This window comes from Mus caroli, unplaced genomic scaffold (genome assembly GCF_978045245.1).
Source record: "Mus caroli unplaced genomic scaffold, Mus_caroli_1 scaffold_15, whole genome shotgun sequence".
In the NCBI taxonomy this organism is placed as follows: domain Eukaryota; kingdom Metazoa; phylum Chordata; class Mammalia; order Rodentia; family Muridae; genus Mus; species Mus caroli.
In genome coordinates, this window is record NW_028227270.1 from 93,511,756 (window position 1) to 93,538,788 (window position 27,033).

At 36.2% G+C, this 27,033-nt stretch overlaps 2 protein-coding genes across 6 annotated transcripts; both read left to right on the plus strand.

The window, feature by feature from the left end:
* Positions 1–1,625: 1,625 nt before the first annotated feature.
* Positions 1,626–9,185, plus strand: LOC110308480 (prolactin-8A9-like). 3 transcript variants are annotated; one of them, XM_085830767.1, is made up of 6 exons: positions 1,626–1,656; positions 3,908–4,086; positions 4,917–4,955; positions 6,535–6,642; positions 7,838–8,017; positions 8,997–9,185. In XM_085830767.1, the coding sequence occupies exons 1-6, from the start codon at positions 1,626–1,628 to the stop codon at positions 9,183–9,185; spliced, it is 726 nt and encodes a 241-aa protein (XP_085686893.1). The 3 variants fall into 3 exon arrangements, with proteins under 3 accessions (XP_085686893.1, XP_085686894.1, XP_085686895.1); XM_085830768.1 differs by having other exon boundaries at positions 3,911–4,086; XM_085830769.1 differs by lacking the exon at positions 6,535–6,642.
* Positions 9,186–20,940: 11,755 nt separating this feature from the next.
* On the plus strand, positions 20,941–26,594 carry LOC110308326 (prolactin-8A9). Of its 3 annotated transcripts, none has more exons than XM_021180788.1 (6): positions 20,941–20,974; positions 22,268–22,440; positions 23,154–23,192; positions 24,135–24,242; positions 25,282–25,461; positions 26,406–26,594. In XM_021180788.1, the coding sequence occupies exons 1-6, from the start codon at positions 20,941–20,943 to the stop codon at positions 26,592–26,594; spliced, it is 723 nt and encodes a 240-aa protein (XP_021036447.1). The 3 variants fall into 3 exon arrangements, with proteins under 3 accessions (XP_021036447.1, XP_021036446.1, XP_021036448.1); XM_021180787.2 differs by having other exon boundaries at positions 20,941–20,971; positions 22,262–22,440; XM_021180789.1 differs by lacking the exon at positions 24,135–24,242 and having other exon boundaries at positions 20,941–20,971; positions 22,262–22,440.
* Positions 26,595–27,033: the final 439 nt, after the last annotated feature.

Sequence of the window (27,033 nt, forward strand, 5' to 3'; positions counted from 1 at the left end):
TACCCAACACAGGGGAGTTAGAACCTGTAAAGACTATATCCAGTGGATAGGAACAGCCTCTGGTTGAGGGATGGGCCTACCCATCCACTTCAAAAATTTTGACCCAGAATTGTTCCTGTCTAAAGAACGTACAGGGACTGACTGGATCAGAAACTAAAAGAGAGGTCATCCAGAAACCGCCCCACCTATGGATCAATTCCCACCCTCAAACACCAAACCCAGACCCTATGTCTGATGCCAACAAGCGCTTGCTGACAGAAGCCTGGTATAGTGGCCCCTGGAGAATCTCTCCCAGAGCCTGACCAGTACAAATGCGGATGCTTGAAGCCAACCATTGGACTGAGCATGGGGACCCCAATGGAGAAGTTACTGCAAAGACCCAAGGAGATGAAGCGGTTTGTAACCCCACAGGAAGAATAACATTATCAACGTACCAGATCCTAGAAATCTCACAGTGACTTAATCACCAACAAAAGTGGGGACCCATAATTCCAGCTGTATATGTAGCAGAGAATTGCCTTAATAGGCATCACTGGGAGGGGAACTTCTTGGTCCTGTTAAGGCTCAAAACCCCAGCATAGGGCAATACTATGACAGTGAGGTAGGAGTGGGTGGGTAAGTCTGGAGAGCACCCTCATAGAAGTAGGGGGAGGGGAAAGTAGATATGTGGCTTGCAGAAGAAAAACAGATGAAAAGGTGGACATTTGAAATGTAAACAGATAAAATAACCTTATTTTAAAAAACAAAACAAAAAACAAAATGCAAAATCTAGAAGATTTTGCTGTTGGAGAATTTTCAACAGTGGTTTTATGGCCCACATGCAAGTATTAGCAGTAAGTATATAAAACTGCATTCACTATTGTAATCGTGACACAATAGTGGTTTGGGTGCAATTAACAAACTTCTGATATGATTAAAACTGATAACAAGGAATTAATAATTACTTGGTATTTTAAGTAAAAATCTTTTTAGAGAAGTTTTAGGTTCCTAGAGAGGAGTTAAAGAAGCTCTGTGAAATATATTTAATATAGTTCAAAATGTCTTCCAAATATCAAAATTAAGCATGTAGATTATTAGAACTGTCAGTTTAGTTCTTAGAGAAATACTCTTCAGAGTAGTCAGTGATTACTAGCAGAGATTCATGGTAACACTATGGAAAATTTACTAATTCTATGGCATGGTGTTCACATATTCAAAAAAGAATCCCCATCTGTTTATAAACATGATGCAGATGATTAAAAAAAATCTAGAGTTTAAAGAAGGTAAGCAATTATGAAAAACCATTTCTTTCTGGTTCGACATGACATTCTGTCACTAGGCAGCTAAGATGGCTTCAGAGATTTTAAAAGTAGTTTTGACAAGAATCAACATGTAGGAAGAAGCAAAAAGAAATCATCCAGACATGTATAGGTGTGTTGTAATAAAACAGTTAACATTCCCTGAAGATAGAAAGACATGGTTCATGAATGAGGGATTCTGTATGTGACTGCTTGCTGTTGCATGACTGTGCATGCCCTTGGGATTATGTGCTAGAGTATATAGGAGCAGGAAACTAACTGAATGTAGGACACCAGTAAAGCATATCTCCAGAGTTAGAACTCATCCTGCTTAGGAAGTCCTCAAAGATGGTGTTGCCATTAATTCAACCCCACTTCTGTAAGTAAATTACCCCCTCCACTTTCCTCTCCATGTTAAAGTGTCTAGTTCAGTGTTTCTTTGAGTTAGTTTTAATGGAAGTCTTTCTCTGAAATCTTTGATGATATATTTGGTGTGAAAAAATATTTCTTTGTAGATTACCAGGAGAAGAAATCAGCACAGACTTTCTAATACTTTCAAAATTACTTTTGATGAAGGAAACAGTACAGGGACACAAAAGACAACCGGATTAGTCGTTCTCATCATCCTTTAACTTGAGACATGTTGCGTTGTTCAAAGAGAGTCTGTGTTGTCTTTTCTATTGAAGTGAGAGGAGGAAGAAAGTGCTACTGTTGTCCAATGAGTAGAATTGATAGGAATCATTAAGCAGCTTCCAATGGATAGGGCACCATCCAGAACAGATAATACAGTGCAAAAGAACAATGTTTTGGAGCTTGGGAAGTTGGAACAATGGAGGATGTAAAGTCAATATGTCTAACTTTTGTCATCTCAAGACAGGAAAAACAGAATTGTGTTTGTGAATATTGTATATGAATTTTCCCATTGGAATAAATCTGAAGAATCTTCATGTTCTGAAGCCTAAATTAGACAAATTTGTCAAATTGTGTCTTATACTATTTTCCAGTTTAGTACAAGCCAAATGATATCACAAATGGGAAGAACAACAGGGTACTATGAAAGTGCCATATTTTGTAGGTGGCATTTTCTATTTAAAAGGATATGATAACACAAATATTTTAAATGAAATAGGAAGACATTTTTTATGTTCCCAACTTTTTGAGAATTTTCTGCATAAATACTGTGCTGTATCACACATCCAATTCTTCACAAACCCATTTCCTTTATCCCTTTCAAGCTCAGGACTTTTAAAAAATATCAATATATTTATAGGCAAATATAAACAACCTGCTTAATCCATTTAGTGTTGCTTATAGTGCTATGATTTTAGTGATGACCACTTTGTTTTACATAATCACATATGTCCACTTTCTTGCAGCAAGCATTCTTGAACTCCACCTCTTATATTCATTATTTCCCCTTAATCTATGACCTTTTCTGTGCCTTAATTGTAAAGTTCTTGTTGTGGTGCCTAATAAGTAGCTATTTGGAGGTTGAGGCTAATCTTGATCATTGTCACAGCTTTTAAAAGAGAGTATTTTAGAGAAAAGACAGTAGATGGAGTAAGTCTACTAAAGCTTCTGCTATAATGTCATAGTGACAAAAATTATGCTTTATGAGTGATGATCATGACCTCAGATAGAACTGAGTTTCAGAATTGTAGCTTTGTTTTCTGTCAGAAAAATGTACAGTATTCTCTCTATGACAATGTGAGGGACAAAGTACACATGTTGGTGTTCTGACTTCTACATCAACCAATAATAAGGTTTTCACCATGGAAGACTTCCTTTATGAATATGTTCAGATTAAAATTATGTGAGCCTAATCTCACAGAATTACTATGCAGATCAACTTTAAAGAAAATGATCCGAAGATTTTGATGACATGAACTCTGGTGGAGTTTTTTCATAAGTTAGCAATTATAGAGTGACATCATTTTTCACAACATTCTCATCATCGTCTGTATTAGTGATCACCATCTGTTTACTAATTGAAAAACATGTAGAAGAAGAAAACTAGTAAACTATGCTATCCTTGTCCCATTAGTATCAAACCCATTGACATCAGACATGAGGTGTAAAAATTACAAATTCTTCATATATTTGGTAACTGAAAATGAGCACAAATTCCAAAGAAACTAAGCCATCTAAAAATGACTTAAAATACTAGTTTAGAATTAAGTTCAGTTCCTGATATTTGCAAAATTCAGAACCACTGCTGAAAAAAAATATAAAAAACTTGTAAATCACATACTTCTCTAACTATTAAAAAGAAATATACAATTACTTGCCTAGGTCATCACAGTGATTATCTGCCATTCCAGATATCCTATACAACATCATACAGAAAAGAAAGAAAGAAAGAAAGAAAGAAAGAAAGAAAGAAAGAAAGAAAGAAAGAAAGAAAGAAAGAAAGGAGGGAAGTAGGGAGGTAGGGAGGGAGGAAGGAAGGAAGGAAGAAAGGAAGGAAGGAAGGAAGGAAGGAAGGAAGGAAGGAAGGAAGGAAGGAAGGAAGGAAGGAAGGAAGGAAGAGAAAGAAAGAAAAAGAATTAATGACCCCAAAAAAATTTTCCTGAATCAGTTGGGTCTTGCAAAACTCAGATGGTCCCTAAGTGATTCTTGTTTCTATGTTGCAGGCATATTCCTACTGTTGGTGGTTTCAAATCTGCTCCTGTGGGAGAAAACTGCATCAATTTCTGCATGTCACACAGATGAGGAAGGCTGCATGAAACCCCTTATAGAAACATTTAACAATGCCATCCAGAGAGCTGAAATCATCCTTAATGTTTCTGAGCAAATGCATCAAGAGTTTGTAAGTATTTCAACTTCCATGATAATGTTTGACCTTCACTAGAACTTGAACTAAGCATCATGACACAGATATCAGAAAATATACCTTCATAGGTAAAGGATGCTTCAACTACTGAAACAGGGCCAGGGCCAATTGAACAGTGTCATAAATTTTAGAGAATCTAATGGTATTTCTATATTTTCTCTATTTTACTTAAAAAACAAAACAAAACAATGACATAAGCTTTTAAAAGGTGCCCGGGCAAAGAATTCTCATTTCCTGTTGTTGCATTCAGTATCATGAATTTCCATTGGTCATGCTGATTTTGCACACTGCTGGTACACTCTGTAGAAGATGTGTATTACAGTGAACTTTATATTTGCAAAAGATAAACTGAAGAATGTGAGGAGACAAGAAAGAAAAAAGGAAGAGAGAAAGAAAGAAAGAGAAAGGAAGGGAGGAAGGGAGGGAGGGAGGGAGGGAGGGAGGGAGGGAGGGAGGGAGGGAGGGAGGGAGGGAGGGATAAAGAAAGAAAATTCGAGAGAGAGGGGGGAGGGAAGACAGAAGAAGGAAGGGAGAGTGAGAGATAAAAGAGGAGGGATGCTAAGCTAAGAAACCCCCAAATACCCGGAATTGTGGTTTAAAGATTTCACTTATAGAGTTTGTCCAATATCAGGGCAGAATTAGAAGTGTATCTGCTCCTTTCTTGTAGATTCCTGCATATTATTTCTCAAAAATCAGGAATTACAAAAGAAGTTGTAGAAATAGGGAACCCTTTATTGTAGGCATCAAGAGAATGTGTCTATGTTTTATTAACTGGATGTTATTTTCCTTCTCCCCATATGACTCAGCTCCACAATGAGTTCTCTTCTAGACACTTTACACACTTTGTAAGTATCTTCCTTTCTTCTAGCTGCTTCTTAAAAGGAGTCTAGTGGCAATGCTAGTGAGTTAGATAAGAAAGAATTACACAGTCTATATATTTCCTGTTCATAACTGACAATTTTCCACTTCTTAACCTTCACAATAATCCACTATCTTTCAAGAATTACCTAGTTATTTGAAATAAATAAGATATTCTAAAGTATATATTTTAGTAATTTTAACATTTTATTAAACAAATATATATGTCATTAGTATTTTTTATTTTGTCACATTAGGGTTTACATAGAGATTGTTGTAAAATAGTCTATGTTGTGAGTTATTTTATAACAGAGTGTACAATTTCATTATAAAATATAAACATTCATGGATATATGTATTTAATGCTACAATTATTACATTCATAATTCTGTGGTCTGGGTAAGTAATATCACTGTTTGTTGACAAATAAGGAAGATTAATACATAAGTGTTATGGCTTTGTGCTGACATACTAGAGAAAGATGATAATTGAAACACTTATTTCTTTTTTATGTTTGAAATATTTTTTCAATTTTTATTAGATATTTTCTTCATTTATATTTCAAATGCTATCCCTAAAATCCCCTATACCCTCCCCCCTGCCCTGCTTCCCTACCCACTCACTACCACTTCTTGGCCCTGGGATTCCCCTGTACTGGGATATAAAAAGTTCGTAAGACCTACGGGCCTGTCTTCCCAATGATGCCCGGCTAGGCCCTCTTCTGCTACATATGCAGCTAGAGACACGAGCTACTGGTTAGTTCATATTGTTGTTCCTTCTATAGGGTTACAGACTTCTTCAGCTCCTTGGGTACTTTCTCTAGCTCCTCCATTGGGGACCCTGTGTTCCATCCAATATATGACTGTGAACATCCACTTCTTTGTTTGCCAGGCACTGGCATAGCCTCACACGAGACAGCTATATCAGGGTCCTTTCAGCAAAATCTTGCTGGCGTATGCAATAGTGTCTGCGTATGGTGGCTGATTCTGGGATGGATCCCCAGGTGGGGTAGTCTCTGGATGGTCCATCCTTTCGTCTTAGTTCAAAAGTTTTCTCTGTAAATCCTTTGTATACTCTATTTCTTTTTTTTTCTTTTTCTTTTTCTTTTTTTATTAGATATTTTCTTTACTTACATTTTAAATGTTATCCCTTTTCCTAGTTTCCCCTCTGAAAATCCCCTATCTCCTCCCCCTCCCCCTGCTCCCCAACCCACCCACTCCCATTCCCAGTCCTGGCCTTCCCCTATACTGGGGCATAGAACCTTCACAGGATTCACTCCTTTCAGTGGCAGCCTTACGAATAGTAACTTTTAGGAAAGATGAGAACAGAGGAGTGTAAGAGAGGCAGAAGTTAAACATTCAAAAGCTAGTGGAAAGCCAACTTAAGTTACAGATATAATAATAAACACTGGGTTAGGTGATGGTCACTTCTTTAGTTCCTTAGTATCTGTTTTTTATGAAGTACTTATTTTGAAAATTTAAAAAACCATCAAACACATTAATATTCTGGTCATGATGTAATTTATCCAGTTTCTAATCTCAAACTGAATTTTGTTTTTATTTGCAGAACTCACAACTGATTAGGCAGGATCAGCTCGTTCTCAAAGCCAGAACTTACTGCCACTCTACTATCACAAACCCTTCAAATATTGGACCTGAATACAAAAATATAAAAGTAAGTGTCTTTCACAGGTTTTTCACAAAATGCCAGAAGCAATCTACTATGTTTGGAGTATTTCAGTTATGGCAGGCATTATGATAGATGCAATAATCATTCATGCAAAAAAACATGGTAGGTAAAGTATACAAAAATGACCAAATTATATAAGTATAGCTAAATAACCAATAATTGTAGCAGATGCAGAGTATAGATATACCATTTGGAGACTGGCATTTTTAGAATGACTTACCACTGGAGTTTTACTAACAATTTTTTAAGATGTTTGAACTAAACTGGCTATCTATGGTTACATATTCACTCTTGCATGGGTCATGATGTTTCTGTATTATTATATGTTGCTAATGGGTCCTGTATGGTGGCATTCTACATTACTGAACACTACACATACCCCCATTCTTGGTTTTCAAATATGTGCTGTTTCCATTTTATTTCCCCCTTCCTTTTTGTCCTTATGATTCTCTGTCTGAACTAAGAGTCAGATGAGCAGAATAGTTCTATGAAATACTAGTTTATATTCCTTAGGATGTATCAATGCTCCAATTCATGATGAGAAGGTCTACATATCATAGGAGTTCTATTTTATGATATGATACAATTCTTCACCCATACATGCCAACAAATACTCTGCTCTTTCAGAGGCAAGGAGAAAGCACATTAATGATTATCATGCTGTTTTCAATGTATTATTGTTTTAATTTCTTAAATTCACTTAGAAATCATAAATCTGTATTTTAATGAACAACATGATTTATTGGTGTGTATGAATCTCTGAGTAAAAATGATTAGAGCCAATTTCTCCTACCTGGTGGCATCTATCTTTCCTGAGTTGAATATTATTAGACCCTATTGAGTCCCAGCAAGACCTATTTTACCAATTGATAAACAAATAACCAAATAATAAAGATATCACTGAGAAGGAAGTTGTTAGAAATGCCGAGGAGAACAAAACATGATGAGTTTAACTCAGGGGGGAAATGTTCATTTATGAGCAAGATAAATTATTTCATTTTGTTGACAATAGACTAATTTTTAAATTTTTACATTTTCATACTATGCAACATCTATATAAGATGTGCCATATATGCACAGTAAAAAATGTTTCAGTTCAGGTCTTTCATATGAACATTACATGGAACAAACTTGCTGTATTGAAATTATTTTATTTCAATGGTTCTATTGTGTTTCATAGACCAAAAAGTACTTAAAAATGTTGATCAATTTTGTGGGTGCTTGGATCAGCCCATTGTACCATCTAGTGATTGAACTGAGTGCCATGCCTGATGTCCCTGAAACTATCCTCTCAAAAGCCAATGAGATTGAAGAGAACAACAGGGAGCTCCTGGATGACCTTAGGTGGATACTCACCAAGGTAAGAAATTTCTCGGTAGTTATTCTCATCCATAAAAGAGGTGAGCTGTGTAAATTTAATAAAAAGAACATTTTAAAATGCATCATCTTTCCATAGTGAAACATAGATATCCGGTTTTGTGGACGATCATCCACTTAGACTGTATTTCTCAACTTATGGGTCGATCTTTTGGGTATCAAATGGCTTTTATACAGGGGTCACATATTCTGCATATCAGATATTTAACATTACTATGAATTTCAGTATCAAATTACAGTTATGATGTAGCAACAAAAATAAATTTATGGTTGAAGTTCATCACAGCATGGGGAAAGGATCACAGCATTAAGATGTTTGAGAATCACCTCCCTAAGATGTTACTGGCAACTCCAACATTTAACAAATGCTTCTCATTTCCTCTCACTCTGGGAATCAGAATGAAACACAACTGTTCTTCATGGACATTTAGAGGACACCTTTCCTGGGTGGAGTGAAAGAGCTCAGGTCATTTGACTGCAGCCATTCCTTGGCTCTGCATATTAAGTCACCATCTGATCCTCATCACATGTAAGATTTTAATATATAGACTAAATGGAGAATGTATTTAGTTGAAGTGTACAAAAGAATAGTGGTGCACATCAGCTTCTGTAAAAATACATACTTAAGGATATATAAGATTTTAATGAGTGAGAAAGTAACATGAGTTCCTCAGAGTTGTCTCAGAGTCAAATAAAAATTTCCTACATTTTTTTCTGCATCAGAAAGGGCAGAGTTCTGTGTGATTAATTACATTACAAGGGATGCACATGAGTCTTTTTGAACATAGATGCTAAAAGACTAACTGATTGAGAGTCTCTTGGCTTAGATAAATGAAAACGCATAACTTTGACTGAAGCAGCATATTTCTAAATATTTCTCCTGACTGAACACATAAAAAGCAAGGAGAAAGGAACACTAGCAATATAGCCAACAGATAACTGACTACCATTTTGATTTTCAGGTTTATCCTACAGCAAAGATGAAGAAATTATTTCCTAGCTGGGAACATCTTCCATCCATAAAATCAACTGACAAAAATTATCAATTTTTGGCAATATTTAACCTTTCCCATTGCCTACGTGTGGATATATTCTACACTAAATTTCATCTCAGAACATTGAAATGTCGCATAACTGGGAAAGATTGCTAAATGAACACCTAACATGTGTGCTTTGGAGGTTGTCCATGGCAGTCCATTGCTTGGAAATTCATAATTTGTGTACATTTTGAAAGTATGTATGTGTATAATGGATCTCTTTTTTAAAAAAATAAAAGCATTGTCTTTACAAATGTCCAAATCTACAAAACCTATTTATGTATTTATTTATTGTGAAAAATTTGTCCTAATCTTTATTTTTAAATTAGGTATTTATTTCATTTACATTTCCAACGCTATCCCAAAGTCCCCCACACGCTCCGTTACCCACTCCCACTTCTTGGCCCTGGCCTTCCCCTGTACGGAGGCATATAAAGTTTGCACCCCCATCAGTGGGTCACTCTTTCCACTGATGGCCAACTAGGCCATCTTCTGATTCATATGCAGCTAGAGACGCAAGCTCTGGGGGATACTGGTTAGTTCATATTGTTGTTCCACCTATATCGTTGCAGATCCCTTTAGCTCCTTGGGTACTTTCTCTAGCTCCTCCATTGGGGACCCTGTGATCCATCCAATAGCTGACTGTGAGCATCCACTTCTGTGTTTGCTAGGCCCCGGCATAGTCTCACAAGAGACAGCTATATCTGGGTCCTTTCAGCAAAATCTTGCTAGTGTATGCAATGGTGTGAGCGTTTGGAAGCTGATTATGGGATAGATCCCCGGATATGGCAGGCTCTAGATGGTCCATCCTTTCTTCACAGCTCCAAACATTGACTCTGTAACTCCTTCCATGGGTGTTTTGTTCCTGTTCCCAATTCTAAGAAGGGGCAAAGTGTCCACACTTTGGTAGTTGTTCTTCTTAAGTTTTAGGTGTTTTACAAATTGTATCTTATATATTGGGTCTTCTAAATTTTGGGCTAATATCCACTTATCAGTGAGTACATATTGTGTGAGTTCTTTTGAGATTGTGTTACCTCACTAAGGATGATGCCCTCCAGGTCCATCCATTTGCCTAGGAATTTCATAAATTCATTCTTTTTAATAAATTCATTCTTTTTAATAGCTGAGTAGTCTACCTGTTTGACTGTGTTTTCCTGTTTTTCTTTAAGGACTTGTAAATCTTTTGCAGTGTTCTCCTGTATTTCTTTGAGTTTTAAAAGTCCTTCTTGATGTCATCTACCATCATCATGAGATATGCCTTTAAATCTGGGTCTAGGTTTTCTGGTGTGTTGGGTTGCCCAGGACTGGCTGAGGTGGGAGTGCTGGGGTCTGATGATCGTGAGTGGTCTGAGTTTCTGTTAGTAAGATTCTTATTTCTGCTTTTTGCCATCTGGTAATCTCTGGAGTTGTTATAGTTGTCTCTGGTTAGAGCTTGTTCCTCTCGTGATTTTGTTATTCTCTACCAGCTTACCTGGGAGTCTAGCTCTCTCCTGAGTTCTAGTGGTCAGAGCACTCTCTGCAGGTAGGCTCTCTTCTTTCAGGGTAGGTTCACAGATACCTGGCTTTTGGACTTGCCCTCTGGCAGAAGATGAAGGCCTGAAACAGTACCTGTCCCAGAAGCTGTTAGCTTCTGTAGTCCACATTCTCACCTGTGTAGACTAGTCTCAGCGGGATCCAGGGACCAAGATGATTCCTTCAGATACTTTGGCAAAGCCCTCCTGGGCAGGGCTTACACCTCTCCTCTGGCAGGGAAGGTGCCTGGATGTCTGGAGCCCGAAAAGGGGTCTCCCTCAGATGCTCTGTGGCTCCTGCCTGTCCCAGAAGCTGTTAGCTTCTGTAGTCCACACCTGTGCAGACTAGTCTTGGTGGAATCCAGGAACCAAGATGGTTCCCGCAGATGCTTCGGCAACTCCTATTTATTTTTTGTTTATTGAATAGAATATCTATCAATAAAGTTAGGTTACTCAATCAGGATTTACATAAAATTCATTTAATGGCAATTAAGACACCTATTTTTTATATCCGTATGTCTTTCTATCTGTCATCTATCAATCTGTATTTTGTCTATCCATCCATCATCTGTCTGTATGTCTATCTCTCTATTATCTATCTATCTATCTATCTATCTATCTATCTATCTATCTATCTATCTATCTATCTAAATATCTATCTATCTATCTATCTAAATATCTATCTAACATCTATCTGTTTATCATCTGTCATGTACTTCTGACATCTATCTTTACCTATTATCTATCGAATATACCTATTACCATCATCATTTATGTAGTATCCCTCTGTTTGTAGGCACATGCATAGGTGCTTTGATAGTTATAGTTAATTTTTAAACACACAAATCTAGAGAGGGAAAATGTCTCTAATATCCCTAAGGTAGATAGCAAAATAAGAGTTTAAATAACCAAGAGGTTTTAAGAAGAAAAATAAGTAAAAAATGATGAAAAAAGCCCATAGTGCATCATAGTCATGTGAATATGTCAGAAAATATTTATATTCTATCTGAATAGATAGAAGCTATGAGATATATTTTTCAACATAACAAGAAAAATTCCCTTCACATTTATAGGTTAGATTTAGCTCTAAATTCTTGCATTCATAAAAATCACATTAAAATTGCAAGAAGAGATGATAGTCTCATTGGCAAAGATTATGGCCAAGATTTTTACCTACATTGTCTCTTCTACAGTTATGGTTAAGCATAAAATAATGCTTAAAATAGAAAAAACTCTTTAGGATTTCGGTGTCTGTCATGGGGTTTTAAATACGATTTGCAAAGTGCTAATGCAGTCAAGTAGTACTCCATTGTATAAATGTACCACGTTTTCTGTACCCATTCCTCTGTTGAGGGACAACTGAGTTCTTTCCAATGCCTGGTTATTATAAATAAGGCTGCTATGAACATAGTGGAGTATGTGTCCTTGTTATATGTTGGAGCTTCTTTTGGGAATATGGCCAGGAGTGCTATCGCTGGGTCCTCAGTTAGTACTATGTCCAATTTTCCGAGGAAACACTAGACTGATTTCCTGAGTTGTATCAGCTTGTAATCTCACCAACAATGGAAAAAAATTATGTTTCTACAATGTTCTTGTTACTTCAGCACATCATAGGCCAATGACTTAGATTTTCCAATTTAAAATGTATATCATCCATAAAAAATGTGTAAGGCAGAGTTAGTAAAAACTAATGGACATTTAAATTCAGCCTCTTTGAGAAAAGATGATGTCCCTCTGCCTCTGATGCGTGATATGGCTGGTGGATAGATCAACCCTTTTCCTTACTTATGTTCTTAAATTAGTGGTATGTAGAGAGCCTCTGCTGCTCTCCTATATGGAGAACATGAATGAAAAAACCAAGTCTTGGGTGATAATTCCAGGATACATGGAAGGTATGAATTCTCTTTGCATGTCTCCTTCATAAAATCATGGCCTCTGCAACATGAAGTGAAATTTTCGATAGCTCTCTTTACAAGCATAAAATGTAGGAAGCTGTTGTTGTGGATATTCTCTACCTTGTAAGATTTCTGGATCAGATGTTCTCAAGGGTTTTCTATTCCACATTTCACTTAAAAAAGATTAGAATCAAGAGCTGGTCATACTATGTTGCTGGTTACCTATCCAGACAAACAGAAAGGCAAACAACTCCCTACAGATTCACCATCTTCCCTGAACTATGTTTACCTTAAAGTATCAAGGACAAAAATCTGTGAGTCTAATGTTCTAATACACAAAATTTATGAAGAATACTCACCATGGTTTTCAAAATAGCCCATGTCTCAAGGCAGGAATATAGCACAGAGAGATGACAAGGAATCTTCAGATATGAAAAGAGATGGAATACTAATAAAAGAAAGACTCAAGATATGAGAAGAGTAGGCCAGTTAATATTATTACCAATTGTTCATGAACAGAACTTTCTCACCAGTACAGTGGCATTAACAGCAGCCTGTGCTGACCTGTAAATGGGGGAATATGAGAGGTATTTCTAATTGTAAAGTTTTCTTCTTTAAATTTTAGCTTAGGTTAAATTTCTGTTTTCAGTGTGAATATGGGATAAACTTAGACATTATTTCATTTCTCACTGTGTGTGTGAATATGATTGTATGTATATGTATATACATACATATGTATGTATGCTTGTACACCTGTGTGTAGGAGAGAGAGACAGAGACAGAGAAGAAGCACAGGGGCAGGTTATATTTTTTTAAGGTACATTGTAAAGTTTACAAAATCTGGAATGGAAATACATAGCAGAAAATAATACACAAATCTAGAAAAGCAAATAAGAATCCAAACATACAGGAGGATTTCAGAAGATAAAACGTTGAGAAGAGAATCCAACTTTCCACTGAGATAAATTATAGTCAGGTAATTTTGATGAAAATATCATCATTTTGACTAAATTATGAATCAAGTAGAAGATATCTATTTAGGCATGTCAGGAATAACCGCTTCTTTCACATTTTTTTTAACTTCAGATAATTTTTTTTATACTTTTTATTAGGTATTTTCCTCATTTACATTTCCAATGCTATCCCAAAAGTACCCCATACCCTCCCACCCACTTCCCTACCCACCCACTCCCGCTTTTTGGCCCTGGCGTTCCCCTGTATGGGGCATATAAAGTTTGCAAGTCCAATGGGCCTCTCTTTCCAGTGATGGCCGATTAGGCCATCTTTTAATACATATGCAGCTAGAGCCAAGAGCTCTGGGGTACTGGTTAGTTCATAACGTTCCACCTATAGGGTTGCAGATCCCTTTAGCTCCTTGGGTACTTTAGCTCCTCCATTGGGGGCCCTGTGATCCATCCAATAGCTGACTGTGAGCATCCACTTCTGTGTTTGCTAGGCCCCAGGATAGTGTCACAAGAGAAAGCTATATCTGGGTCCTTTAAGCAAAATCTTGCTACTATATGCAATGGTGTCAGCCTTTGGAAGCTGATTATGGGATGGAACCCTGGATATGGCAGGCTCTAGATGGTCCATCCTTTCTTCACAGCTCCAAACTTTGTCTCTGTAACTCCTTCCATGGGTGTTTTGTTCCCAATTCTAAGAAGGGGCAAAGTATCCACACTTTGATCTTCATTCTTCTTGAGTTTCATGCGTTTAGCAAATTGTATATCTTGGGTATCCTAAGTTTCTGGGCTAATATCCACTTATCAGTGAGTACATATTGTGTGAGTTTCTTTGTGATTGGGTTACCTCACTCAGGATGATGCCCTCCAGGTACATCCATTTGCCTAGGAATTTCATAAATTCATTCTTTTTAATAGCTGAGTAGTCCACATTTTCTGTATCCATTCCTCCATTGAGGGGCATCTGGGTTCTTTCCAGCTTCTGGCTATTATATATAAGGCTGGTATGAACATAGTGGAGCATGTGTCCTACTTACTGGTTGGAACATCTTCTGGATATATGGCCAGGAGTGGTATTGCAGGATTCCCCGGTAGTACTATATCCAGTTGTCTGAAGATCCGCCAGACTGATTTCCAGAGTTTTTGTACAAGCTTGCAATCCCACCAACAATGAAGGAGTGTTCCTCTTTCTCCACATTCTCACCAGCATCTGCTGTCACCTGAATTTTTGATCTTAGCCATTCTGACTGGTGTGAGGTGGAATCTCAGGGTTGTTTTGATTTGCATTTCTCTGATGATTAAGGATGCTGAACATTTTTTCAGGTGCTTCTCTGTATTCCTCAGGTGAGAATTCTTTGTTTAGCTCTGAGCCCCATTTTTTAATGGGGTTATTTTATTTTCTGGAGTCCACCTTCTTGAGTTCTTTTTATATATTGGATATTAGTCCCCTATCTGATTTAGGATAGGTAAAGATCCTTTCCCAATCTTTTGGTGGCCTTTTTGTCTTATTGACGGTATCTTTTGCCTTGCAGAAGCTTTGCAGTTTCATGAGGTCCCATTTGTCAATTCTGGATCTTACATCACAAGCCATTGCTGTTCTATTCAGGAATTTTCCCCAGTGCCCATATCTTCGAGGGTTTTCCCTACTTTCTCCTCAATAAGTTTCAGTGTCTCTGGTTTTATGTGGAGTTCCTTAATCCACTTAGATTTGACCTTAGTACAAGGAGATAGGAATGGATCAATTCGATTTCTTCTACATGATAACCACCAGTTGTGCCAGCACCATTTGTTGAAAACGCTGTCTTTTTTCCACTGGATGGTTTCTGCTCCCTTGTCAAAGATCAAGTGACCATAGGTGTGTGGGTTCATTTATGGGTCTTCAATTCTATTCCACTGGTCTACTTGCGTGTTGCTATACCAGTACCATGCAGTTTTTATCACAATTGCTCTGTGGTACAGCTTTAGGTCAGGCATAGTGATTCCATCAGAGGTTCTTTTATCCTTGAGAAGAGTTTTTGCTATCCTAGGTTTTTTGTTATTCCAGATGAATTTGCCGATTGCCCTTTCTAATTCGTTGAAGAATTGAATTGGAGTTTTGATGGGATTGCATTGAATCTGTAGATTGCTTTTGGCAAGATAGCTATTTTTACAATGTTGATCCTGCCAATCCATGAGCATGGGAGATCTTTCCATCTTCTGAGATCTTCTATAAATTCTTTCTTCAGAGACTTGAAGTTCTTATCATACAGATCTTTCACTTCCTTAGTTAGAGTCACGCCAAGGTATTTTATATTATTTGTGACTATTGAGAAGGGTGTTGTTTCCCTAATTTCTTTCTCATCCTGTTTATTCTTTGTGTAGAGAAAGGCCATTGACTGGTTTGAGTTAATTTTATATCCAGCTACTTCACTGAAACTGTTCATCAGGTTTAGGAGTTCTCTGGTGGAATTTTTAGGGTCACTTATATATACTATTATATCAACTACAAAAAGTGATATTTTGACTTCATATTTTCCAATTTGTATCCCCTTGATCTCCTTTTGTTGTCGAATTGCTCTGGCTAGGACTTCAAGTACTATGTTGAATAGGTAGAGAGAAAGTGGGCAGCCTTTTCTAGTCCCTGATTTCATTGGGATTGCTTCCAGCTTCTCACTATTTACTTTGATATTGGCTACTGGTTTGCTGTAGATTGCTTTTATCATGTTTAGGTACGGGCCTTGAATTCCTGATCGTTTCAAGGCTTTTATCATGAATGGGTGTTGGATTTTGTCAAATGCTTTTTCTGCATCTAACGAGATGATCATGTGGGTTTTTTTGTCTGTGAGTTTGTTTATATACTGGATTACGCTGATGGGTTTCCATATGTTGAACCATCTCTGCATCCCTGGGATGAAATCTACTTGGTCAGGATGGATGATTGTTTTGATGTGTTCTTGGATTCAGTTAGCAAGAATTTTATTGAGGATTTTTGCATCGATATTCTAAGGGAAATTGGTCTGAAGTTCTCTATCTTTGTTGGGTCTTTTTGTGGTTTAGGTATCAGAGTAATTGTGGCTTCATAGAATGAGTTGGGTAGAGTACCTTCTGTTTCTCTTTTGTGGAATAGTTTGTGAAGAAATGGGATTAGATCTTCTTTGAAGATCTGATAGAACTCTGCACTAAACACATCTGGTCCTAGGCTTTTTTTGGTTGGGAGACTATTAATGACTGCTTTTATTTCTTTAGGGGATATAGGACTGTTTAGATCATTAATCTGATCTTGATTTAACTTTGGTACCTGGTATCTGTCTAGAAACTTGTCCATTTCATCCAGGTTCTCCGGTTTTGTTGAGTATAGCCTTTTGTAGAAGGATCTGATGGTGTTTTGGATTTCTTCAGGATCTGTTGTTATGTCTCCCTGTTCATTTCTGATTTGTTAATTAGAATTCTTTCCCTGTGCCCTCTAGTGAGTCTGGCTAAGGGTTTGTCTATCCTGTTGATTTTCTCAAAGAACCAGCTCCTCGTTTGGTTGATTTTTTGAATACTTCTTCTTGTTTCCACTTGGATGATTTCACCCCTGAGTTTGATTATTTCCTGCCATCTACTCCTCTTGGGTGAATTTGCTTCCTTTGTTCTAGAGCTTTTAGGTGTGTTGTCAAGCTGCTAATGTGTGCTCCCTCTAGTTTATTTTTGGGGGCACTCAGAACTATGAGTTTTCCTCTTATAAATGCTTTCATTGTGTCCCATAAGTTTGGGTATATTGTGGATTCATTTTCATTAAACTCCAAAAAGTCCTTAATTAAACTCCAAAAAGTCCTTTCTTTATTCCTTCCTTGACCAAGGTATCATTGAGGAGAGTGTTGTTCAGTTTCCACATAAATGTTGGCTTTCTATTATTTATTTTGTTATTGAAGATCAGCCTTATTCCATGGTGATTTGATAGGATGCATGGAATGATTTCAATATTTTTGTATCTGTTGAGGCTTGTTTTCTGTCCAATTATGTGGTCAATTTTGGAGAAGGTACCATGAGGTGCTGAGAAGAAGGTATATCCTTTTGTTTTAGGATAAAATGTTCTGTAGATATCTGTTAGATTCATTTGTTTCATAACTTCTGTTAGTTTCACTGTGTCCCTTTTTAGCTTCTGTTTTCATGATATGTCCATTGGTGAAAGTGGTGTGTTGAAGTCCCACACTATTATTGTGTGAGGTGTAATGTGTGCTTTAAGCTTTACTAAAGTTTCTTTAATGAATGTGTCTGCCCTTGTATTTGGAGCATAGATATTCATAATTGAGAGTTCCTGTTGGAAGATTTTACCTTTGATGAGTATGAAGTGCTGTTACTTGTCTTTTTTGATGACCTTGGGTCGGAAGTCTATTTTATTAGATATTAGAATGGCTATTCCAGCTTGTTTCTTCAGACCATTTGCTTGGAAAATTGTTTTCCAGCCTTTCATTTTGAGGTAGTATCTATCTTTTTCCATGAGATGGGTTTCCTGTAAGCAGCAAAATGTTGGGTCCTGTTTGCGTATCCAGTCTATTAGTCTATGTCTTTTTATTGGGGTGTTGAGTCCATTGATATTAAGAGATATTTAGGAAATGTAATTGTTGCTTCTTATTATTTTTGTTATTAAAGTTGGCATTCTGTTCTTGTGGCTTTATATCAAGTTTGTTGTGTTCTGCAAAAAAAAAAAATTATAATGAAATTTTTGTTGTTGAGACTAGGGGAGTTTGTGGGGAGGAGATTACTAACCAAAGCCAGGGTCCTTTCCTTAAACACTGTTGATATATAAATAACTAGACAGCATAAGACAGAGCAAGAGACTGTCAAAAATTGGAAGACTTATTAAGGTACAACAGATTTGGTCGATCTGAATGGACCCTGCTGCTTGGCCCTTAGCAAAATGCCAGTTCTTACTGATCATATGTCAGTCTAAAGTGAAGCAACCTAAGCAGTACAGACCACTGTCTTTAGAGTATAAGCTTGAAAAAGAAGATGATCCCATGCATCCGTGCTACTCTACACAGTCTTATGCTTTGGGCTAAACAACTCATATAACCCCAAGGCTTGCTCGTGATGTCTACTACATTTGCTAATGTGCAACTAATGTCCAGGTGGATGCAGAATCATCAAGCCAATTTCAAGTACCCAGACCCCTCTGAGCTCCCATAGACTAAGCCACCTACCAAATATCATACATGGGCTGGACAAGGGCACCTAGCATATACGTAGCAAAGGAGTGCCTTCTTTGGATTGAGTGGGAGAGAATATGCTTAAACTTGTATAAATTTGATGACTGAAGCAGGTAGATAGAGTGGTTGGGTCAGTGAGCAGCCTCTCACAAGCAAAGAGAATAGGAAATGGGATGGTGAACTTGGTGAGGGGGAAGGGGGGACTGGGAATGGGAGTACCATTTGGAATGTAAATAAATAAAATAACTCTATAAAAAAGAAACAAAAAGGAATCTTTGAGAGTGTGCATACATGTAGGAAAAGGAACTCCTGAGAATCATGTTTCTTTTGCTTGATTTGGTTGTTTTGTTTGATTTTTTAAATTACTTTTATTTATTTTTTTTATATTCCAGTCATTAACCCTTCGTGGTCCACTCTCCCACACTTCCTCATCCTGTTCCTTCTCCCAACCTCCATCTCCAAGAGGATGTCTCCACTCCTCTATACCTACCCCTAAACCCCTCCATGCCTTCCCATTCTATGGGGCCACAAGTCTCTTGAGAGTTTGGCAAATCTTCTCTCACTGAGGCCAGATCAGGCAGTCCTGTGCTGTATATGGGTAGAGGGTCTTGTAAAAGATAGTGTATGCTGCCTGGTTGATGTCTTGATGTCTGAGAGATCTCAGGGCTCTGGGCTAGTTGACAGTGCTGGTCTTCCTATGGAATTATCCTTCTAATCAGCTTCTTCCAGTCATTCCCTAATTCAATGACAAGGGTCCTTGACTTTAGTCCATTGAGGGGGTGTAAGTATGTGCATCTGATTCTTTCTACTGTTTGTTTGGCCTCTCATAGGCAACCATGCAAGATTCCTTTCTGTAAGTACTCTACACCATCAGTAATAGTATCAGGTCTCGTAGTCTCCCCTTGAGATGGATCCCTAGTTGGGCCAGTCCCTGGACATCCTTTTCCTCAGTCTCTTCTCCATTTTTGTCCCTGCAGATTATTTAGTTAGGAACAATTATGGATCAGAGTTTTGACTGTGGGATGGCAACCCCATCCTTCCATTTGATGCTGTGTCTTTCTAATGACGGTGGACTCTACAAGTTCCCTCTACCCACTCTTGGACATATCATCTAAGGTCCCTTCCTTTGAGTCCTGAGAGTTTCTCACTTTCCAGGTCTCTGGTACATTCTAGAGCGTCCTTCCTACCTCCCAACCTCTTGGTTGCATATTTCTATTCATTTTGCTAGTCCACAGCGCTCCTGAGAACCATATGTTTGTTGAATTAAATCTCTGAGATGAGGGTGACCAGAAGAACAGATATTACTTCTCAAGAGATATTGTACAGCCAGGCTTCTGAAATTCCTCATGCCATTCTTGTAGCTGTATGACCTTTCAAATGAATATTAGACCTAACAGATTTGCCAAAATTTTTGGCAGCAAGTTCTCTATTTCAACAATATGAGGATATTTTGTTGGCATTGAGTTAGAAGATCCATCAATGCTGAACAGATTCCAGAGTCTGGAAGCCACTTTGGAATTGGTTTTGGAGAATTTTCACCAGTGCTAATACTAGAAGCAAATGTATAAACTAATCATTAGGACAATCATGCCACAATTGCTACTAATAATTAAGGGCAATTGCAAGAAAAGAACTCTATTTATTATTTTAAAAGAGTATGCAATAATTCTTGAGAGATTATACTGCCTGGAGAGAAGTTGATGGAGGTTTTGTGTTACATATATCTGACTTATTTCAGACTGACTTTTAAATAACTAATTAATTTAAGCATGCAGATTATAATTATTGTCAACATAGTTCTAGAGAAACACTCTTTGAGTAGTCAGTGATTACTGGCAAAGATTTGTAATAGCACTATGGATAATTTACTAATGCTTTGACATGGTAGTCAAATATCCAATAAAGACTTGCTCTCTGTACATAAAGATTTTTAAAAAGATAAAACAAAGAATGTATGATTCTAAGGAAGGAGAAGTAATCATGCGTGCCAATTTCCTCATGGTCTGATATGATCATCTGTGATCAGGCAGCTGAGAATGGTTTCAGAGATTTCAAAAATAATTTGCACAAGAATCAACATGTAGGAACAAGCAAAGAGAAATCATCCAGACACATATAAGTATGTTGTAATAAAATGGTTAACATTCCCTGGAGCAAGAAAGACATGTGTCACAAATGAATGTTTCTCTATGTGACTTCTTGCTGTCACATGGCTATGCATGACTTGGAGATATCTGCTAGAATATATAGGAGCAGGAAACTATCTGAAAGTATGACTCAAGTGAAGCAGATCTCCAGAGACAGAAATTCTGCTTAAGATCTCCTCAGTGATGGTGCTGCCATTGAGTCAACCTCACTTCTGTAAGTAAATTACCCTTTTGTGTCTCTCTTAGTAAAAAATATTCAGTTCAGTAGTTCTATGAGTTTAGTCCTATGTAATTCTTCCTTTAGAAACTTTGATGTTCTATCAGGTGTGAATATATATATTTTTATAGATTATCAGGAGTAGAATTGTTGCATAGACTTTTTATTATCTTTTAGAATTATTTTTCTTGAAAGAAATTGTACAAGGGTACAAGAGACAATTGCATCAGTCGTTCTCATGATTCTCTAACTTGAGGCTTGTTGCAGTATGCAAAGAGAGTCTGTGTTATCTTCTCTCTTGATAAAGGAGAAGAAGGATGAAAGTGTTACTGGTATCAAATGAGTAGAACTAATGGAAATAATTAAGCAGCTTCCAATGCATAGGAAACCTTCCAGAACAAACAGTGCATATCAAAGAGACAATGTTTGGAATTTTAGATATTGGAAAATATTAAGGGTATAAAATCGGGTGATTGAATTAATCTTATCTCAAGGCAGAAGAAACAGAATTGTGATTGTCAGTAAAAAGTACTGATGGTTGGTATTCTGATTCGTACATTAACCATTAATAAGACATTAGAAAAATAACTTGAACATGTAAGCCTTTTCCATTATAAATATATTCAGATTACATTAAGGGAATCTAATCAACTGACCAAATTATTGGGCAGATCAACTTTAAAGAGAATAATCTGAAGATTTTGATGAAAAAAAATCTCTGATGGAGATTTACCATAAGTTATCAGTTCTAAGCTGATATCATATATTGGACAACATCTATTCTTGCTGTTAGTGATCTTTATGGTTTTATTTATTGACAAATATATAGAGAAAGCAAAGAGTTAAACTGTGCTATGCCTGTCCCATCAGGGTCCAAAAGTTTGACATCAGACTGACCTTTAAAAATTACATATTTTCCAAATTGGTAACATAAAATGAGCTTAAATTCTGAACACACTAAACCATCTAAAAATGACTTAAAATACAAGTACAGAATTAAGTTAAAGTTCAGACATTTGTAAAATTCAGAAGCATTTCTGAAACAATAGAAAAATGTTAAAACACCTGCTTCTCAAACTACTATTCAGAAGAATTCAGTTACTTCCTTAAGTACTTAATGTGACTCTATATGCCATTTCAGGTATTGAATACCAAGTCATGCAGAAAAAACAAAAACAAAAACAAACAAACAAACAACCTTTGGCGAGATACAAATTTCCTGAACCAATTGGGCCTAGGATAACTGAGAATAATATACCACCTTTAAGTGATTTTGTTTCTATGTAGCCGGAGCACTCCTGCTGCTGGTGGTATCAAACTTGCTGCTGTGGGAGAAAGCTTCAACAGTTCCTGCTTGTATGGCACAAAAGAGCGGCTGCTGGAACCCTCTTGTAGAAGCATTTAACAGTGCCATGCAGAAAGCTGAAACCCTTCGTAAACTTGCTGACCAATTCTATGTAGAGCTTGTAAGTACCTCAACCTCTATACTAATACTTGAACTGCACTAGAAACTGAGACACATGGCATCATGACTCAAATATCAGAAAATACACCTTCATAGGTAAAAATGCCCCAACTACTGAAACAGGGACATAGTCAATTGGATAGTGTCATGAAATTTCATAAAATCTAATGCTGTTAGTATATTTTCTTTACTTTATTAAAAATAAAAACCACTAAACTATGGTAGTAACTTTTAAAGTGTGACTTTGGAATAACTATCATTTCTTGTTGTTGCATTCAGATTCATGAATTTCCATTGGTCATGTTCATTTAGCACACTGTAGGTTTGCACTATAGATGATATGCATTATAGTGAACTATACATTTGTAAGAGAGATAAAGTAAAACATGTAAGGAAGAAAGAAAAAAGAAAGAAAGAAAGAAGGAAAGAAGCAAAGAAAGAAAGAAAAGAATCTATCAAGAAACCCATAAATACCGTAAATTGTGGTGTAAAGGTTTTCAGTGATAAGTTTTTCCAATATCAGGGCATGAATAGAAGTGTATACATTCCTTTCATGGTGATTTTCATTTATTAAGGTCAGAAAACAAAGAAATTATAGAAGCAGGCAAACTTTCAATAATATGGTCATCAAATGGATGTGTCTCTGTTTGGAATAAATATGTGGTCATAATTTTATTAACTAGATGTTATTTTTCTCCCCTTAACACGAGTCAGTATCACAACCAATTCTCATCTGGACAATTTTTGATTTTTGTAAGTATCTCACTTATTTCCAACTGCTTCCCAGTAATATTCACATGTCAAGATAAGACTTTATATGAGAAAGTATTATACAGTATTTGTATTTCCTGTTCTTAACTGACAGCTTTTCAACTACTTTTTTTATTGGATATTTTATGTATTTACATTTCAAGTATTATCTCCTTTCCTGACCCCCCCCCCAGAAAACCCCTATCCTGCCCCCATTCCTCCTGCTTCTTTGAGGATATAACACTACCTACCCTCCTACTCCAACCTCCCTGCTCTCGCATTCCCTTACACACATTAACCTTTCATGAATTAACTATTTGAAACAAATAAGTTATTCTAAAGTATGTAGTCAATTAAATATTTCATTAATCATACAATGTTTAATACATAGCATTCATTAATATTTTTATATTTTTGTTGATGTTGAGTTTTTATAGAATTTACTGTAAAATAGTTTATTTTGTAAATCAAATTGCACACAATTTCATTCTAAAACTTATATAAACATGCCTAGCTATATTCTTTAGTGTCAAATTAATAAATTTATCTGTGTAAGAAAATAACAGTACTTATTGATTGAAATAAGATTAGCAAATATGCTGAATAGCTTTGTGATGAAATGCTAAACAATGATGATAATTAAATTACTTAGTTTTTCATAATTTACTCCTTTCAGTGTTTGCCTTCCATAGAGTAACTTTTGCAAGTAAAGAAGAGAGTAAGAGAGGGAAGAGTTAAATATTCAAAAGTTAATAAAAAGCCAAGTTAAATTGCAGGTACAATGAGTAGACACAGAATTACATGACAGGCAGTTTCTTAATTCTTAATATCTGTATTTTATGAACTACTTATTATTAAAATTTACAAATACTCTAAAATGCATCAATATTCTGGTCATGTAGTTATTTATTATTTCTAAACTCTGTTTTTTTGTTTTATTTGTAGAACTCAAATCTCATTAGGCGTGATGAGATTGTTGCCAGAGCTGGAACTTATTGCCATTCTACTCTGTCAAACCCCCCTGATAGGGGAACTGAGCATGCAGATGCTGAAGTGAGTTTCCTTCATTGGTTTTTCACAGAACTCCAGAAACAGGATGTGGGGATTGTGGTACTGTGACTTATTATAGGCATTATGATAGATACAATAAACATGCATACAGAAAAAAATGAAGATAAAGTATAGGCAATAAACACAATATAGTATTTTTAAATTATATAAAAAAATCAAATTCCCAATAACAGTGTAGTAATGCTTAAATACACCATTTACAGAATACTGTTTTAGGAATGACCTGCCACTAAAATTATTCTTACTATATTTTTAGGATTTGTTTGGCTAACTTGATTATCTATGTTTATATACTCACTCCTCCATCACTGAGAACAATGTGGCTGTATTTATTATATGTTTCTAAAGTGGTTCTGCATAGTGGCATTCTCCATTACTAAAACTGTCTCCTTCTTGATTTTCAATTCTGTCCTGGTTCCATTTCTATTTTTATCTATCACTTCATGGTCCTGTTATTCTCTATGCCATACCTGAAAACTGGATGAGCAGAGCAGTCCTGTGAAATAATAGTTTATGTTTCTTAGGACGCAACAATGATCAAATTCATGATGAAAAGGTCTACATATAATTTTCAGATGTGATATAGTTCTTTCCCTATAAGTTGTGTACATGAGTCCCTTAATGAAAATTATTTTATCCACTTACACCTGCCTCTATCTATCATGAGTCAATCTTTATTTATTCCTATTGAGTACAAGGAAGACCAATTTTACACATTGATAAACAAATAACCAAATAATAAAGATATCACTGGCAAGAAAGCTCTTTTAATTGCATAAGTAGAACAAAATATGACATAAACTCACAGAAATGCTAATTGACAAGCCCCACAATTTGTGTAATTTTGTAGAAATTATACCAGTTGTTTAAATGTTATACTTCCAAACTGTGTAACATCTATACATGTGCCTTATACACATAGTAAAAACATGTTTCACTTCAGCATCTTTACATGAACATTAGAGGTAACAAACCTGCTATACTCAAATTATTTAATGAAATGTTCCTATTGTTTTCTTAGACTGAAAAATATTTAAAAACTTTGATCAACTATGTGGGTGCCTGGATCGGCCCTCTATACCATCTGGTGATGGAACTGAATGTGATGCAAGATGTCCCTGAAACTATCCTTTCAAAAGTCAGGCAGATCGAAGAGAACAAGAGAAATCTCCTGGAAGACCTTAGGTGGATACTCACCAAGGTGAGCATTTTCCATTAGTTATTCTTATTTTTAAAAGAAGTAGTATGTGTAAATTAACAACAACAACAATGAAGGAATTCTGAAATATTTCATCTTTGCAGAGTGATACTTAGATATCTGATCTTGGTCACAATCTTCCAATAAAAGAGTGTTTTTCAACCTGTGAGTCATGACTCCTTTGGGGGTCAAAAGACCCTTTCAGAGGGGTCATATAACAGACATCTGCATATTAGATATTTATATGATAATTACTGAAATTGTTAAAATTAGAGTTATTAAGGAACAATGAAGATAACTTTGTGGTTGGGGTTCACCACATCATGAAGAACTATATTAAAGGGTCACAGGATTAGGAAGTTTCAGAATCACTGCTCTAATAGGTTGCTGGCACTTCCAACATTTTCAGATGATTCTCATCTCTTCCCACACTGAGGATCTGAATGAAACATGGCTGTTCCTCTTAGACACTTAGAGGACACCTATACTAGTTGGATAAAAAGAGCTCTGGTCCTTTGATCATAGTCATCCCTTGAGTCTGCATATTAAATCACTATCTGATACTTATCACATGTGCTATTTTCATACATAGAATAGTGACACATATCAGCTTCTGCAAAGTACATATGAAAGGACCTGTAAGAATTTCCTGAGTGAGTAACTGATATGATCTCTTACTATTGGCCTAGAATCAAATAGAGATTTTCTACATTTCCTCTCCTGAAAAGGCATACTTCCTCTGTGATTAGAAATGCCCACAAATCTTTCTCACAGATTCTAGAAATCTAACTGCTTGAGAGTCTCTTGGTTTATATAAATGGAAACCCATAACTTTGATGCAAGCATCACATTTTTGAATGCGTTTCTTTATTGGACACAGAAGATATAAGAAGAAAGGAACATAACAATATAATCAACAAGTAACCGATTTTCATTTTGATTTTTAGGTCTATCCTACAGCTGAGATGAAGGAAGAATTTCCTGCTTGGGAACATCTTTCATTCTTAAAATCACAGGGCAAACATTATAAATTGTTGGCAATGTTTAACCTTTCCAACTGCATATACAATGAAACATATCACATTCTATTTTATCTTAGAGCATTGAAGTGTCAGATAACTGGGGAAGATTGCTAAGTACACATCTACCCTGTCTGTCTTGGAAATGTTCCACAAGAGTCCATTGCTGAGATGTTTCAGTTAATTGTATATCTTTTGAATCCATGTGTGGGTATAATGAATCCCTTTTTAAAAAATAAAAGCATTATCTTTAGAAATATCCAAATCTAAAAAGCCTCTTTATATTTTGTTAATTGAGTAGAATATATATCAAGAAAATCAGGATGCCCCGATGAAATATATCAAATATATCAAACAATAGATGTTAATTTTGCAAATAAAGTTTACTTCAATAAAGTCACAATTTATTTCACAGAAAAGTAATAAAAGTCAAGTTGTTAATAACAAAGTATAAAACTTATCAACTAATTCATGTATCAGAATCAGAAATATAATTTTTAATGCTTCATGAAATTGACATTGTCATTAGGAAACCGTGTTAACAGTAAAAATATTG

What these genes read in the sequence shown, in the direction of transcription:
- LOC110308480 (XM_085830767.1), top strand. Translation starts at nt 1,626, where the DNA reads ATGGTGTTGCCATTAATTCAACCCCACTTCT. An exon ending in AGCAAATGCATCAAGAGTTT is followed by an intron (nt 4,087 to 4,916) that starts GTAAGTATTTCA and finishes CATATGACTCAG; the next exon opens with CTCCACAATGAGTTCTCTTC. An exon ending in CTGAATACAAAAATATAAAA is followed by an intron (nt 6,643 to 7,837) that starts GTAAGTGTCTTT and finishes TGTGTTTCATAG; the next exon opens with ACCAAAAAGTACTTAAAAAT.
- LOC110308326 (XM_021180787.2), top strand. Translation starts at nt 20,941, where the DNA reads ATGGTGCTGCCATTGAGTCAACCTCACTTCT. An exon ending in ATTGAGTCAACCTCACTTCT is followed by an intron (nt 20,972 to 22,261) that starts GTAAGTAAATTA and finishes GTTTCTATGTAG; the next exon opens with CCGGAGCACTCCTGCTGCTG. An exon ending in TTAGGTGGATACTCACCAAG is followed by an intron (nt 25,462 to 26,405) that starts GTGAGCATTTTC and finishes TTTGATTTTTAG; the next exon opens with GTCTATCCTACAGCTGAGAT.